Source organism: Patella vulgata, chromosome 7 (genome assembly GCF_932274485.2).
Source record: "Patella vulgata chromosome 7, xgPatVulg1.2, whole genome shotgun sequence".
NCBI lineage: Eukaryota > Metazoa > Mollusca > Gastropoda > Patellidae > Patella > Patella vulgata.
The window spans coordinates 55,348,528-55,361,530 of record NC_065885.2 but is presented as its reverse complement, the minus strand read 5'-3'; the positions used below and the strand labels follow the sequence as shown (position 1 = coordinate 55,361,530).

The 13,003-nt window shown below is 36.4% G+C and overlaps 1 protein-coding gene across 4 annotated transcripts in view; it reads left to right on the top strand.

Annotated features, from left to right (window-relative positions):
- Positions 1-9,003, top strand: part of LOC126826810 (POC1 centriolar protein homolog A) — a 29,069-nt gene extending 20,066 nt beyond the window's left edge. For all 4 annotated transcript variants that reach the window (XM_050555909.2, XM_050555907.2, XM_050555908.2 and 1 more), the window contains 2 exons: positions 371-610; positions 4,734-9,003. In XM_050555909.2, coding sequence (XP_050411866.1) covers positions 371-610; positions 4,734-4,838 — 345 coding nt within the window. In that variant the 3' untranslated portion in view covers positions 4,839-9,003. The remainder of the gene's footprint in view (positions 1-370; positions 611-4,733) is intronic.
- Positions 9,004-13,003: the final 4,000 nt, after the last annotated feature.

Genomic DNA, 13,003 nt, shown 5'->3' with positions numbered 1-13,003 from the left:
ATCTACATGTACCATTGAGATTAAGCCATGGATTAAACCATAAACAATTAAATGTCCAAAAAATGCAAATCGCTGATCATACTATGGAAATCTGAACCTGTAGTGTTAGTGTTACCGATTTGTTAAACAATGTATATCTGTTACTGATTTATTGAACTGTGTATATCTTTTACTGATTTATTAAACAGTGTATATCTGTTACTGATTTATTAAACAGTGTATATCTGTTACTGATTTATTAAACAGTGTATATCTGTTATTGATTTATGGAGCTGTGTATATCTGTTACTGATTTATTGAACTATGTATCTATTACTGATTTATTAAACAGTATTTATCTGTTACTGATTTATTAAACTGTATATTTTAGGGAGCTGTAACCAATGGCTATTCATCTGATCATGACAGAACTGATGACATCATGACAGTAGGATCAGAGAGAACACGATCTGACAATAGAGAACGAGAACATGGCTACACGTCGTCACGAGCCGATCGTGAAGACTATGATACCCAGTCTATCACACAACCATTAGAAGCTAAATCATTACCTCCACAATTAACACAGTTTATGGAGACGATAGCAGGTCAATTGGACATCTTAACACAGGTACATATATTTAACTTATAGTTCACAATTCATATTGTCATGGTATTACAACATCATTTAATACTTTTAATGTATTAACCATATACTGTTTATTCTGTGTTGTGGGATGGGGGGGATCTAGCTGTGAAATCACAAGGTCTGTCATTGAGTAAAGTGGCGTCGTTTCGATTCCCGTTTTCTCCCAATTAATGCTAAAGAATACCTATCCACAAGCTCATTATTGAAATAAAATTGAACCATTGTAATCCCAAAATGACCTAGTTTGTGTCGGTTGAACATTAAACCCCATTTCTCTCTCTATATATATTTTGTGTTGTTTGGTAGTTGAAATTGGGCTTTTACCGTCTAGTTTTGTACACCAACCAGCCTGATTATGGAATTTTGTTTTGCCCAGACAATGATATTTCTACACCTAATTCCAACCACTAAAGTTTAATCTACAGGAATGCAGATGAGTACACAGTAGGACCTTGGTTTATCATGCCATCCGAATGATCCTGCACCACTCAAACCCAGGACCTCTTGGATAGTGAGCCTCGAGGTCCCCTGTGTTGGTTGAGAAAAATTCCTGAGTATTTTCCAGTCTGGTTTCCCCTTCTCAGTTGACAGAGGGCTTGGTGTGAGGTCAGAGTGCTTGGTTATAAAATGAAATTTAGGACTGTTTTACCAGGGGAGTTGGGTGGCCGATTGGTTAGCGCGTGCGCACTGTATCATTGAATCAACTGCCGTGGTTTTGATTCCCTGGTTGTACGTGACAAGGAGTAGGGTCGCCTGTCCAACCTCCTGGGTTTTCTCCGGGGTCCTCCGGTTTCCTCCCACTGCTAAAGACACCTACGTGCAAGGGAATTAATGAAATAAAATCGAACCATGTGTTAGTCCCAAAATGACCTAGTTTGTGTGGAGTGGAGTTAAACCTCTCTCTCTCTCTCTCTCTCTTTTACTTATTGAATAAACATGACCTGCTAAAGACCCCTACGCACAAACGATTATTGACTTAAAACTGAACCATGTGTCAGTCCCGAAATGACCTAGTTTATGTCAAGTGGACTTAAACCCCATCCCTCTGAAAGTTTAACTTTGGTATTTAATTTGAAATATATTATATTGTAAAACAAACAAACTTATAAACAAGTAACCCTGTTTATTTGATATATGTAATAACTGTATATACCAGATTCACTCTTCATAAATATATTTGTCACAGGTGTTTTTGTAATAAATAAAAACAGGTAGTTTACTCGGTACTATTTAACAAGGATACCAAAAATATATGGTTGATGTTAATTGATTTTCACACAACAGTGCCATTAACAATATTAATATGATTATTTTTTGCTTTAAATATGAATTCAAACATCCTGTGTGAATAATATCCCAACCTGGTCAAAATAACAAATTATCTACCAGATGTCAAACTATAGATGTCCTTCATCTTTTGTAGGGGGGTTTGATGGTCGAATGGTTAGCACGTGCGTACTGTATCATAAGGCCTGTCATTGAGTCAACTGGCGAGGTTTCGAATCCCTGGTTGTATGTGACAAGGAATAGGGTCACCTGTCCAACCTCATGGGTTTTCTACAAATCCTCCGGTTTCCTCCCACTGCTAAAGACCCCTATGTGCAAGCGAATTATTGAAATAAAATTAAACCATATGTTAGTCCCGAAATGACCTAGTTTGTGTCGAGTGGACGTTAAAGCACATTTCTCTCTCTCTCTCTGTCTGTCTGTCTCAATCTCAGAAACACAATAACTCTGTTTCCAATTGAGATGTAATATTCACACTTGGTGTAGATGTTGTGATGGGTCTGTCCATTTGTTGTCCATCGGGTCGTCACACCTTTTGGGACACAATAACTCTGCTTCAAATTGAGGTAGAATGTTTAAACTTGTTGTAGGTGTTCATTAGGTAAATATCTTGGCCGAGTACGATGGTGAGAATTTTATGTTTAGGCTAATCAGAGATACACAATTTGATTTGTCGAGAATGGTAAACCAAGAGGCACCTGTTTCATACATTATGTCTATTGATGAGATACAACAATTCTCTTAGTTTTCTATTTATTTTTTAAAAAAATTCAAGTACTACCTCAATCAAATCAGTGGGCGTAAATATACTATTCAAAAAAAGTAGGGGATATTTGATTTTTAAGTGTTATTAAAGTCACCTAATGAAACTGACGAAGAAACAAATGACAAAATGAAATGAAGTTCACATTCATCGATTTATTCCAAATGATCGTTAGACTAAGTAAGGCACAGACTGACCATTATAAGGGTAAAATGATACCCGGGGTCAAACAGCAAAATTACCACAGCATCACAACCAAGTCAGTAACGGGTAAATCCTCCTCTGTTTGCCAAACAAGCATTGATCCGACGTGGCATACTCCTAATGAGACGTCTAAGGTCATTTTGGTCCAGATTGTCCCATTCCTGTTGCAACGCAGCAGCAAGTTCTTGGACATTGGCAGGACGTTGTTGACGTTGACGTAACCTCTGTCCAAGCATGTCCCAGACATGCTCGATGGGGGAGAGGTCGGGACTCAGTGCTGGCCAAGGTAATGTGGTGATGTTCTGTTGTTGGAGGTAACCTGTAACGATCCTGGCCCTGTGACATCTTGCGTTGTCATCCTGGAAGATGAAACGGCGGCCATGACGTCGTGCGAACGGCACAACATGGACTGCCAAGATGTTGTCCCGGTAGTACTGGCCTGTAACACGCCCTGCAACAACATGTAAAGCCGTTCTTCCAGCAACAGTGATGCCTCCCCACACCATAACAGAACCACCCCCAAATCGATCATGTCTGATGACGTTAACGTCTTGGAAGCGCTCGTTTCGACGACGGCACACCCTCCTACGTCTGTCCAAAAAATCAACAGTGAACCTTGACTCATCTGAAAACATCACATTGCTCCAGCGTCGATTATCCCAGTGTTGACGATCCCTACACCAACGACGTCTTGCCTGAATGTGATGATCTCTCAAACAAGGGATCACGCGAGGACGTCGGGCGCGAAGGTGACCCCTATGCAGTCGATTCCGAATCGTCTGGCCACTCACTCTCACACCAGTGTCTGTTTGAAGACGAGCGCTGATCTGATTTGCTGTGATGACACGATTTCTCAAGGCCAAGGTACGGATAAATCGATCCTGGGCTTGAGTTGTCGCCCTTGGTCGACCTGAGCGTGGTCTGTCCTGTACAGATTGTGTATCACGGTATCTGGACCATAGCCTGCTTATGACAGACTGAGAAACATTCATCGTCCGCGCCACAACCGCCTGTGTTGTGCCGATCTGTAGCATGCCAAGGGCACGTAACCTTTCATTTTGGGTAAGCCGACGCATATCAAAATTTGTTTTCTGGTCACTAAAACAATTAAACTGATGTTTTCACCCTGGAATTCAATGCCACAATGACTGTAACATTCAAAGTCAGAGTCGTGCAAATCTTGGGTTGGACCCCCATGATGATCCCAAGCATCACCTGCATTCCATGCGGTAGCTATTGGTGCGTTTGGGCGTCACATGTAACTGGAAATGTTTCTTCTGTTAGGTTCTATAGTGACTTTTTTCGTAGTCATTTGCATATTTTAGTATTATGCCCCCAAAATCAAATATCCCCTACTTTTTTTGAATAGTATATAATGACGACTTAGAGTATACAATATACATACCTTACTCAATGACAACCATTGTAACTAATGGTAATGGTAATTATTTACATTCAATGTAATGGGTAATGGTAATTAATTACATTCAATGTAATGGGTAATAGTAATTAATTACATTCGGTGATTAATTACATTCAATGTAATGTGTAATGGCAATTAATTACATTCAATGTAATGGGTATTTAATTACATTCAATGTAATGGGTATTGGTAATTAATTACATTCAATCTAATGGGTTAAGGTAATTAATTACATTCAATGTAATGGGTAATGGTTATTAATTACATTCAATTAATAACATTTTTTTTTGTAGGGCCTTGGTTCAAATTTTTTGTGCATGAAATTAACCTGTTTCTTTATTATGACATTGTAACATTATAATGTTATTGCATAAGCACATAAATTATAAAGTTGAATAATTATTTTGTTATTTCCTTGTTTCTTTCAGACGGTTTCCTTGTTAGAACAAAGACTGACAATGACTGAAAACAAATTACGAGAATGTTTAGACAATCAACAGAAAATTACGCTTCAAGTTCGACCCACAGACTGATGAAAAGGAGACTAGCATTAACAGGAAAAAAATAGATAAAAAATGTTTTTCTTTTAAAATAAAATATGAAATTGTAATATATTGTTTGTATATTTATTCTTGTATAAAGTAAACCGTTTATTTTTAAAGTGTATATATGTGTCATTTTATCAACTCTTCATTCTAGTTCCTGGTTTATCATTCCGTCCATCTCTACTATTGTTTATCTAGAATATTCTCACAATTTTGTTTTTTAATTAAACATACATTATGCAAGAGTTAAATCTGCCAATTGCAGGTCTTTCTTTAGGCCTGAAATGTTATCTAAAATATTAATAAACATTAAAATATCCAGACCATAATCAAAATTCAATCGCTAAATACTTGGTTCAGGGTGGATCAATTTGACTGAAATTTTCAGCAAATTCCCTTTACATTATCTATTTTCTAACTATTATGGTGAGAACCGCCAGCTCTTTATGTAATCTCCCATAATGTATGTTTAATTAATTTCAAATGAATATAAATATAGAGATATATTTCTTTTATGTACATTTGACTTATAAATAAAGGGGTAGATATATATTTAACAATTTTCAAATTGATTACTGTTTAAGATGTGTAAATATACCTAGAATATATAATTCTCTAAACAATTACTATGGTTTTATTACACTGCAAGAATTTAACAAAATTTCACAAGTTGTTATCAAGCACATGTCAACACTTACATATGCATGATTAGGAACTGTTAAATGATGTTGAAACATCACAGTGTAATAACTATAGTAATTGTTATCTATAAATAGTGTTTTATTTGAGAACTATACAATATAATATATTTTGCTGTGGGGTAAATTTCATAGACATGCATGTATTGACATTGGTATTATTAATGGTAAAAAACTTTTAATCAACTGTTTTTGTGCATCTTACAACTACAAGGGCTGTTAAAAACCCTGATATATAGATATATTGCAATACAGATCCTCCGCAATACATATCATACAAAATCTGGTGTATTAATATTTTCACACTACTTTCATTTTGTTTGGAAATAGGCTGTTTGTAACTAAACACCTTTTCATATTCTTCAGTTCATTAATATTCCAGAAAACAATAGCTCAAGAAGAATTTGTACAAATTACTTGTAACTTTAGTAATCTTTGAGAGGCATTTAGTAACTGGATAGAACAATAAACTATAACACATACTTATGGAAAAACAGCTACTTGATTTATTTGGGCGACATTTCGAAGAGTATTTTCTCAATGTTATCAAGCTATTGAGAGAATATGTGTGTGTTATAGTTTATTGTAACTTTAGATGTTTATCTGTGGTATAAGGATAAAAATGCAAAATTGTTTCCATTGCAGCTTAATTTATGAAACCTAGGTTTTTCTCTTGAAATTGAGATTTTTGAATGCAATATACAGCCCTGATCTTACAGACTTTAATATTTTGACTGAGGGATTATTCTCTCATTTGTTTTAGTGTCATGAAACATTTATATACCGGCAGTGGATTTACATAAGATACCCACTAATAATTGAAAACAATTCTTTACATCAGTGGTTCCAAATACTTCCCCACTTGCAGACCTCTTGGAATATTTTACAAATGTTTGTTAGGACCCCATCTACATTTACACAGTGTAGGGACGATAAAACTTGGGGAAATGTTCCTTATTAATTTAGTTATTTCAGAAGGCTGGGAGGATGTATATTATGTTTCTGCATTTATTGTTATATAATATGAAATCTTAAAGGAAAAATCACAGTTTTTACAGGATCCTGCAAACACAATTTCTGAAAAATAAAACCAAAAAACATCATGGTATTCTAGATAGTTGTCAATTCCACAACCGTTTGAGTTGTAGATAGATTATCAAGTACAAAGTTATTGCTAATTAAGAAGCAAGTCTCCATCTTCAGTTTTAGTCAGTGAAATATATCTGAGATTTCTCCTTTAATAAAACTATTCTATATTTCTATCTATGATCATACATTACAGAAATAACTCAATAACGACTTTAAAATACCTGTATTTATTTTCTTTTATTTCTACTTGAACGATGTAGAATCAATTCCAATATTGTTTAAGCATTGTTCTCGAATATTGAATGCAAATTATTGTAATACAATATGTGAAATGCAAGTATTGTCTGCAAATTCCAGGGATTAGTTTTAACCAGGTCATTATACATACTAGAATGAATGTATTGTTTAGTTAGAATAATTTGATACATTAATAAGTATAATAGTCTAGTATTATACAATAATAATAGTAAGCCATACTTGTTAGAACATTGACACAGAATAACAAACATGGCCTATTTAACTATTTACTATAGAGGATTGGGTGAACTAACACAGTCATGCGCTTAGGTCAGTCATCGATTCATGTGGCTGTGCTTTCAAACTTTGTGGGTTTTCTCTGGGTTCTCCAATTTTATTCCCACTTCTGAAAACCCTGCATGCAAGCAAATAATTCAAATGAAGATACACCAGTTAGTACTGAAATGACCTAGTTTGCCTACTAATCTATCAAACAATTGGCATAAAGAACAAGTTAACAAAAAGCCATCCATATCAGCTGAATGGTTAGCTGTGAGCATTGTATCATAAGGCCTGTCATTGAGTCAACTGGCGTGGTTTCAATTCCCCGGTTGTACATAACAAGGAGTAGGGTCGCCTGTCCAATCTCGTGGGTTTTCTCTGGGTCCTCCAGTTTCCTACGCGTAAGGGAATAATTGAAATTAAATTGAACCGTATGTTAGTCCCGAAATGACCTAGTTTGTGTCAAGTGGACATTAAACCCCATTTCTCTCTCTCCCTCCCCATCCACGTCAGATGATTATAAAAAGAATCTTGGGAATTTACTGTGTATGGCTGAAAAGCTTAATGTATTAGATGACACAGCTGACTGGGTCAAAGCAAAAAGGGTGTAAAAAAAAAAAGATCGGTTGCTGAGTAAAGATAGTTGCAATATTTTAATTGAAAATTGATAGAGATTATGTATTTAAAAAAATATGCTTTGGATAATTTTGATTAACCAAAACAGCATATATCTTATCCCAACAATTCACCAGGTCATACATTATGTCACCTCCAGAACCCAGTTTAACATTAAAGCAGCTGGAGATTGTACCGAAACCAAAGCTAGTCCTGGGCTCACTGCATACATAATTTGGGAATACATGAAACCTGACAAAAATGTTTTTGAGACTTGGTACTTCCAATGTTCAATAGCGGAGCCACGGTGGCTAAGTGGGTAAGACGCTGGATCGCTAGCCTGGAGGTCAGGTGTTCGATCCCTGCATTGGCCAAGACAGTTCATCAGGATTTTTTGGAATGGTTTCCCCTTGTCAGTGAAGCATGATGAAGGGCCTGACAAGAACAGCTGTCTAGTCATTTGGATGGGAAGACAAACAGGTCCCATGCATACACTGGTGTGTATGTAAAAGATCCATTGGCAGTTGGAATTCGATATAAAGAGTAGGTCATAATGCCGCTGCCCGGGCAAAATATCCCTCATAGTACACTGTTTAACGTATGCCCATCATCATTAGCCCAGTAGAACAGTAGGACGTTAAACCTCATTTCATTTTTAATAAGCAACTTTAATTTGGGTTTACGCAGTGACATATTTCCCGGACGAGGAATGTCACTAGACTCCAGTTGTTGCACAGAAACTTCGTTTTGCTGGCTTTGTTGTCACTTGACACGCTCAACGACCTCAAGTTGACAATCCTATTACATACAGTAGTTGATGTTTACATCTGTTACCGTGTGTAAAGAATGTGGTAGGACAGGCTCTCTATATATTTCGTCTCGTATAGCAAAAACTTGCTTGCCTGGAGTAGAAGCTATTTCACAATCCTCATGGTATTATCGTGTTCTCGTTTAGAAAAAGTTGTTTCGTTTCTTTTAAAGATTTTTCTTTTTGAAACAAAATACAAAAAACTACAAAACAAATGAATTGTTTAACAAATGAAACGTATATTTAACTACATGTACATGCACTATAAAAAAGCGGGCGGGGGTTGGATGGGCCGAATAGTTAGCAAGTGCGCGCTATATCATAAGGTCTGTCATTGAGTCAACTGACGTGGTTTCGATTCGCCTGTTCAACCTCGTGGGTTTTCTCCGGGTTCTCCGGTTTCCTCCCACTGCTAAAGACCCCTACGCGCAAGCGAATTATTTGAATAAAATTGAACCATGTGTTAGGCGACCCTACTCCTTGTCACGTACAATCGGGGATTCGAAACCACGCCAGTCGACTCAATGACAGACCGTATGATACAGCGCGCGCGTGCTAACCATTCGGCCACCCAACCCCGCTTTGATTCGCCCTGTACGCCATGTATAATATTCCCTAATATAAATCATATAAAAGTACATCTGTTTGTGAAGTACACATGATGATATACGTAATATATTAATACTCGTAATATAATCAGGACATCTGTAATTAAATATCTTATTGTAATACATAATTCACAGTTTCCCGTGAACACGTGCAACACGTCTGATTAATTCGATATACAGGTAACATAATGGATGATACATTATACAAGTGTTAAATTTGCCCATTGCAGATTTTTCTTCAGGCCTGAAATTTTATATAAATTATTAGTTAGACATTAAATAACATGACAAGACTATAATCAACAGTCGGCGCCATCGGATGCTCGAGATTTTAACTAGATTAGATCTTTTCGGCAATTTAACGATTTAATTTTAAAATGGAGGAGCGAGTCTAAGTCTCGAATATACTGGTACCGTGGTTACGATAATGAACAATCAATGCACACATCTTGTCAAAACTACAACAGTGATAACTTGGCTCAGAATAAAGTAATTTAAATGAAATTTTCAATATATTCATTTTGTATTATTTATGTTTAAACTATTATAGCAAGAACGACCAGCTTATTTTAATCTAATTATTACATAATGTATCTTTATTTTGTCTTAAATATTGGATGTCTGAAGTTTATCTTTTCGCGATAAGATAACAACACAAATGTTTATTTAAATCGACAAATAATTCGTGTTTTCAACGTCGAAGACTTTGAATGATATTGAGTTAAAGACTTGCCTCTTTAAAGAACGAGGGTGTAATTTTGGTTTTCATAGCCAGGGACATTAATATTCAACATATGACAGGTGAACTTTAAAAATGTACTATTTTAGAACGGCGTAGGATGCGGAGGCGATTAATCATCGTATGACAATAACAAAAGTTTAATATATTGATTTTATTGCATATAGAACTTCTGCTTTACCTAGCGTTCTGTACAGAGACACCTACCAAGTCTACCGGATAAATTTTACATATATCTGGGCGATAGTTTCATGTGAACAAGGAGCTACGGTGGCTCAGTGAGTAAGGCTTTAGATCGCTAGCCAGTGGCTCCAGGACTCGATCCCGATGTTGGCCGAGAAAGATCCCGGGATTTCCATGTCTCATTTCTTCTTGTCCGTGTTGCTGGCCACGTATGGTCCTTCGGATGATAAGAAAATCAGAGGTCATATGTAAAAATTGGTAGGGCACGTGAAGATCTCTTGGCAGTTGATATTCAATTAATAGAAAGCGGCTTAAAATCGACAAGATTCGTGCACGATTAACCCTAGAAATAAAAAAAAGTCCGTTGCCACTTTCCAAATTATCTAAGTGTTATAGTGTATCTTTGTCTTTATTTTATTTTATAATTTTAGTTAAAGTAGTAATTGACCTATGTCCAAATTGATATTTCACTAATCTTTCAAGTTCTTTAACGGTTTGGGTTAATCTTTGAGGGGATTTAGGTAAGAATAGATCAAGAGAGAGAGAGAGCGATTGAGAGAGAGAGAGAGAGGGGGGTTAACGTCCACTCGACACAAACTACATGTAGGTCATTTCGGGACTAACACATGGTTCAATTTTATTTCAATAATTCGCTTGCGCATATGGGTCTATAGCAGTCGGAGGAAATCGGAGGACCCCGAGAAAAACCACGAGGTTGGACAGGCGACCCTACTCCTTGTCACGTACAACCAGGGAATCAAAACAACGCCAGTTGACTCAATGACAGACCTTATGATACAACGCGCACGTGCTAATCATTGGGCGACCCAACCCCCCGATTAGATCAAGAGCTGGCAGTTCTTGCTATAATAGTTAGACATAGATAATAAAAACAGAATATTTCACTCTGAACCGAGATATTAGCGATTCAAATTTAGGCTAGCCTCGAACGTCATAACTAACTTTAGTGCGATAATAAACCAAGTCTCTATTATCTTTTACGTTAAATTATCCATCATAAAATGTATTTAAATCCACAAAATATCGCAGGCTAACAATGGCACCGAGGGTTGATTATAGTCTGGATAAGTTAAACATGCATTATGCAAGAGCTAAATCTGCCTATTGCAGGTCTTTTTTTAGGCCAGAAATGTAATCTCAACTATTAATTAGACATTAATTAACCTATCCAGACCATAATCAACTCTAGATGGCATCGCTAGCCTGCGATCTTTAGTGGATTATGAGCCGATTTACTGCATAACTTTACTTTCAGCAAATTGCCTTTAGATTATCTAGTTTTTAACTATGATAGTGAGAACTGCCAACTCGTTATCGAATCTCCCATAATGTATCTTTAATTAATGTCTAATTAATTTAGATAACATTTCAAGCCTAAAGAAAGAACTCCAATAGGAAGATTTAGCTCTTGCATTTTGCATAATGCATGTTTAACTAACTGTCGCTACCTGTCGCTTCAGATTTTGTGTAATGAATTCAAACATTCATTCGTAAGTTTTCTTCTGTGTTACTGTTTTAATTATAGTTAACACGTGTTCTTGCTATGTCTATATTATTATCTTCTGTAGGCTTAACATATCTAGTTGTATGTAATTACAACTCTTTGTTGACACCTGCTTTTTAAAATTGTGTTTCTTGTAGTCATGATGAATAATAAACGAACAACTTGTTGCACTTGGTGATCAGGTCACAGATGTAAACACTAACATTATGTAAAATCAGTTCATCAATGTCACAAATCCATGATTCTGCATATGTTAAAAAAAAAAAATTTCTCGGTCGACAACGGAATCATGACAGCCTTCATTTCTAGTTGACGATCTGAAACATGTTCAATGGTCAATATATACTTCAGAGACTCCTCGCAGTGATTCTACATTTAATGCTGGGTTCCCACTATCACGATTCGTGCTTCAATTGAAATCGTGGTTCTAGTCGTGGAGCAATCGTGGTGATCTTATCAGGCCTTATCATATATTGAGGTTAGTCGTAGGGATCGTGTTGATCGTATCCGTACGTATCTACACACATATTCTGAAGTAATGGCCCGAGAAATCCCTCCCTGGCCATTGCTGGATTGGCTTCTGATACTTGAACTTTTCAGGGAGTGTGTCTATTCTTACCGTTCAATCAAATCTATCCCAAGTACAGCAACACGGAAGGCCTTCGTTTAATCTGGGGTCTTTCCACTAAAACTTTGGACAGTGATTTAAAGTAGCTAAGTCTCTAACTCAATATCACCCACAGTCTTTGACATAAACACGAATTATTTGTCAAATTATATCAACATTGATATTCTGGTCATACCGGGAAAAGATGGGCTTCTGATATCCAATATTTAAGACAAAATAAACATTTTACGATTGGTACACGAATCGTGTACCATAATATGTTTTAGCGCCATTTGCAACAAGGGACTCAGAAGAACGTGGTTCGCCATATCCACAAGTTATGTCAAACGGTGACGCCATTTTCTTAACTAGAGAGCATGCGAAATACATACTATCGGTGTAGACCGGAATATCCAGACGCTAGAGATTTCCATTCAACTGAGACTTCTCGCGTATTTCGCCGAACATAACTGATTTGAAACTAGTATAAAAACGGAAACGATTGAATGCAAATCAGTTTATATACATTCATATTACATTATTATATGTGTCATTTGTATCAATTTCTAGGTCCCAAATATTAACGATTTAGCTCCTTTAAGCTATTAAAAACTGTGAAAGTATTGTTCGTCTCCAAACAGTATTGTTTACATTGTATCCGTTTTCATAGCCTCGTTTGTCACGCAATTAGTTTTTCTGCAATATTCTGCCATGCACTGGTTCATTGGGCGCAATAAAATCGTGAGTCATGACGTAACGTTT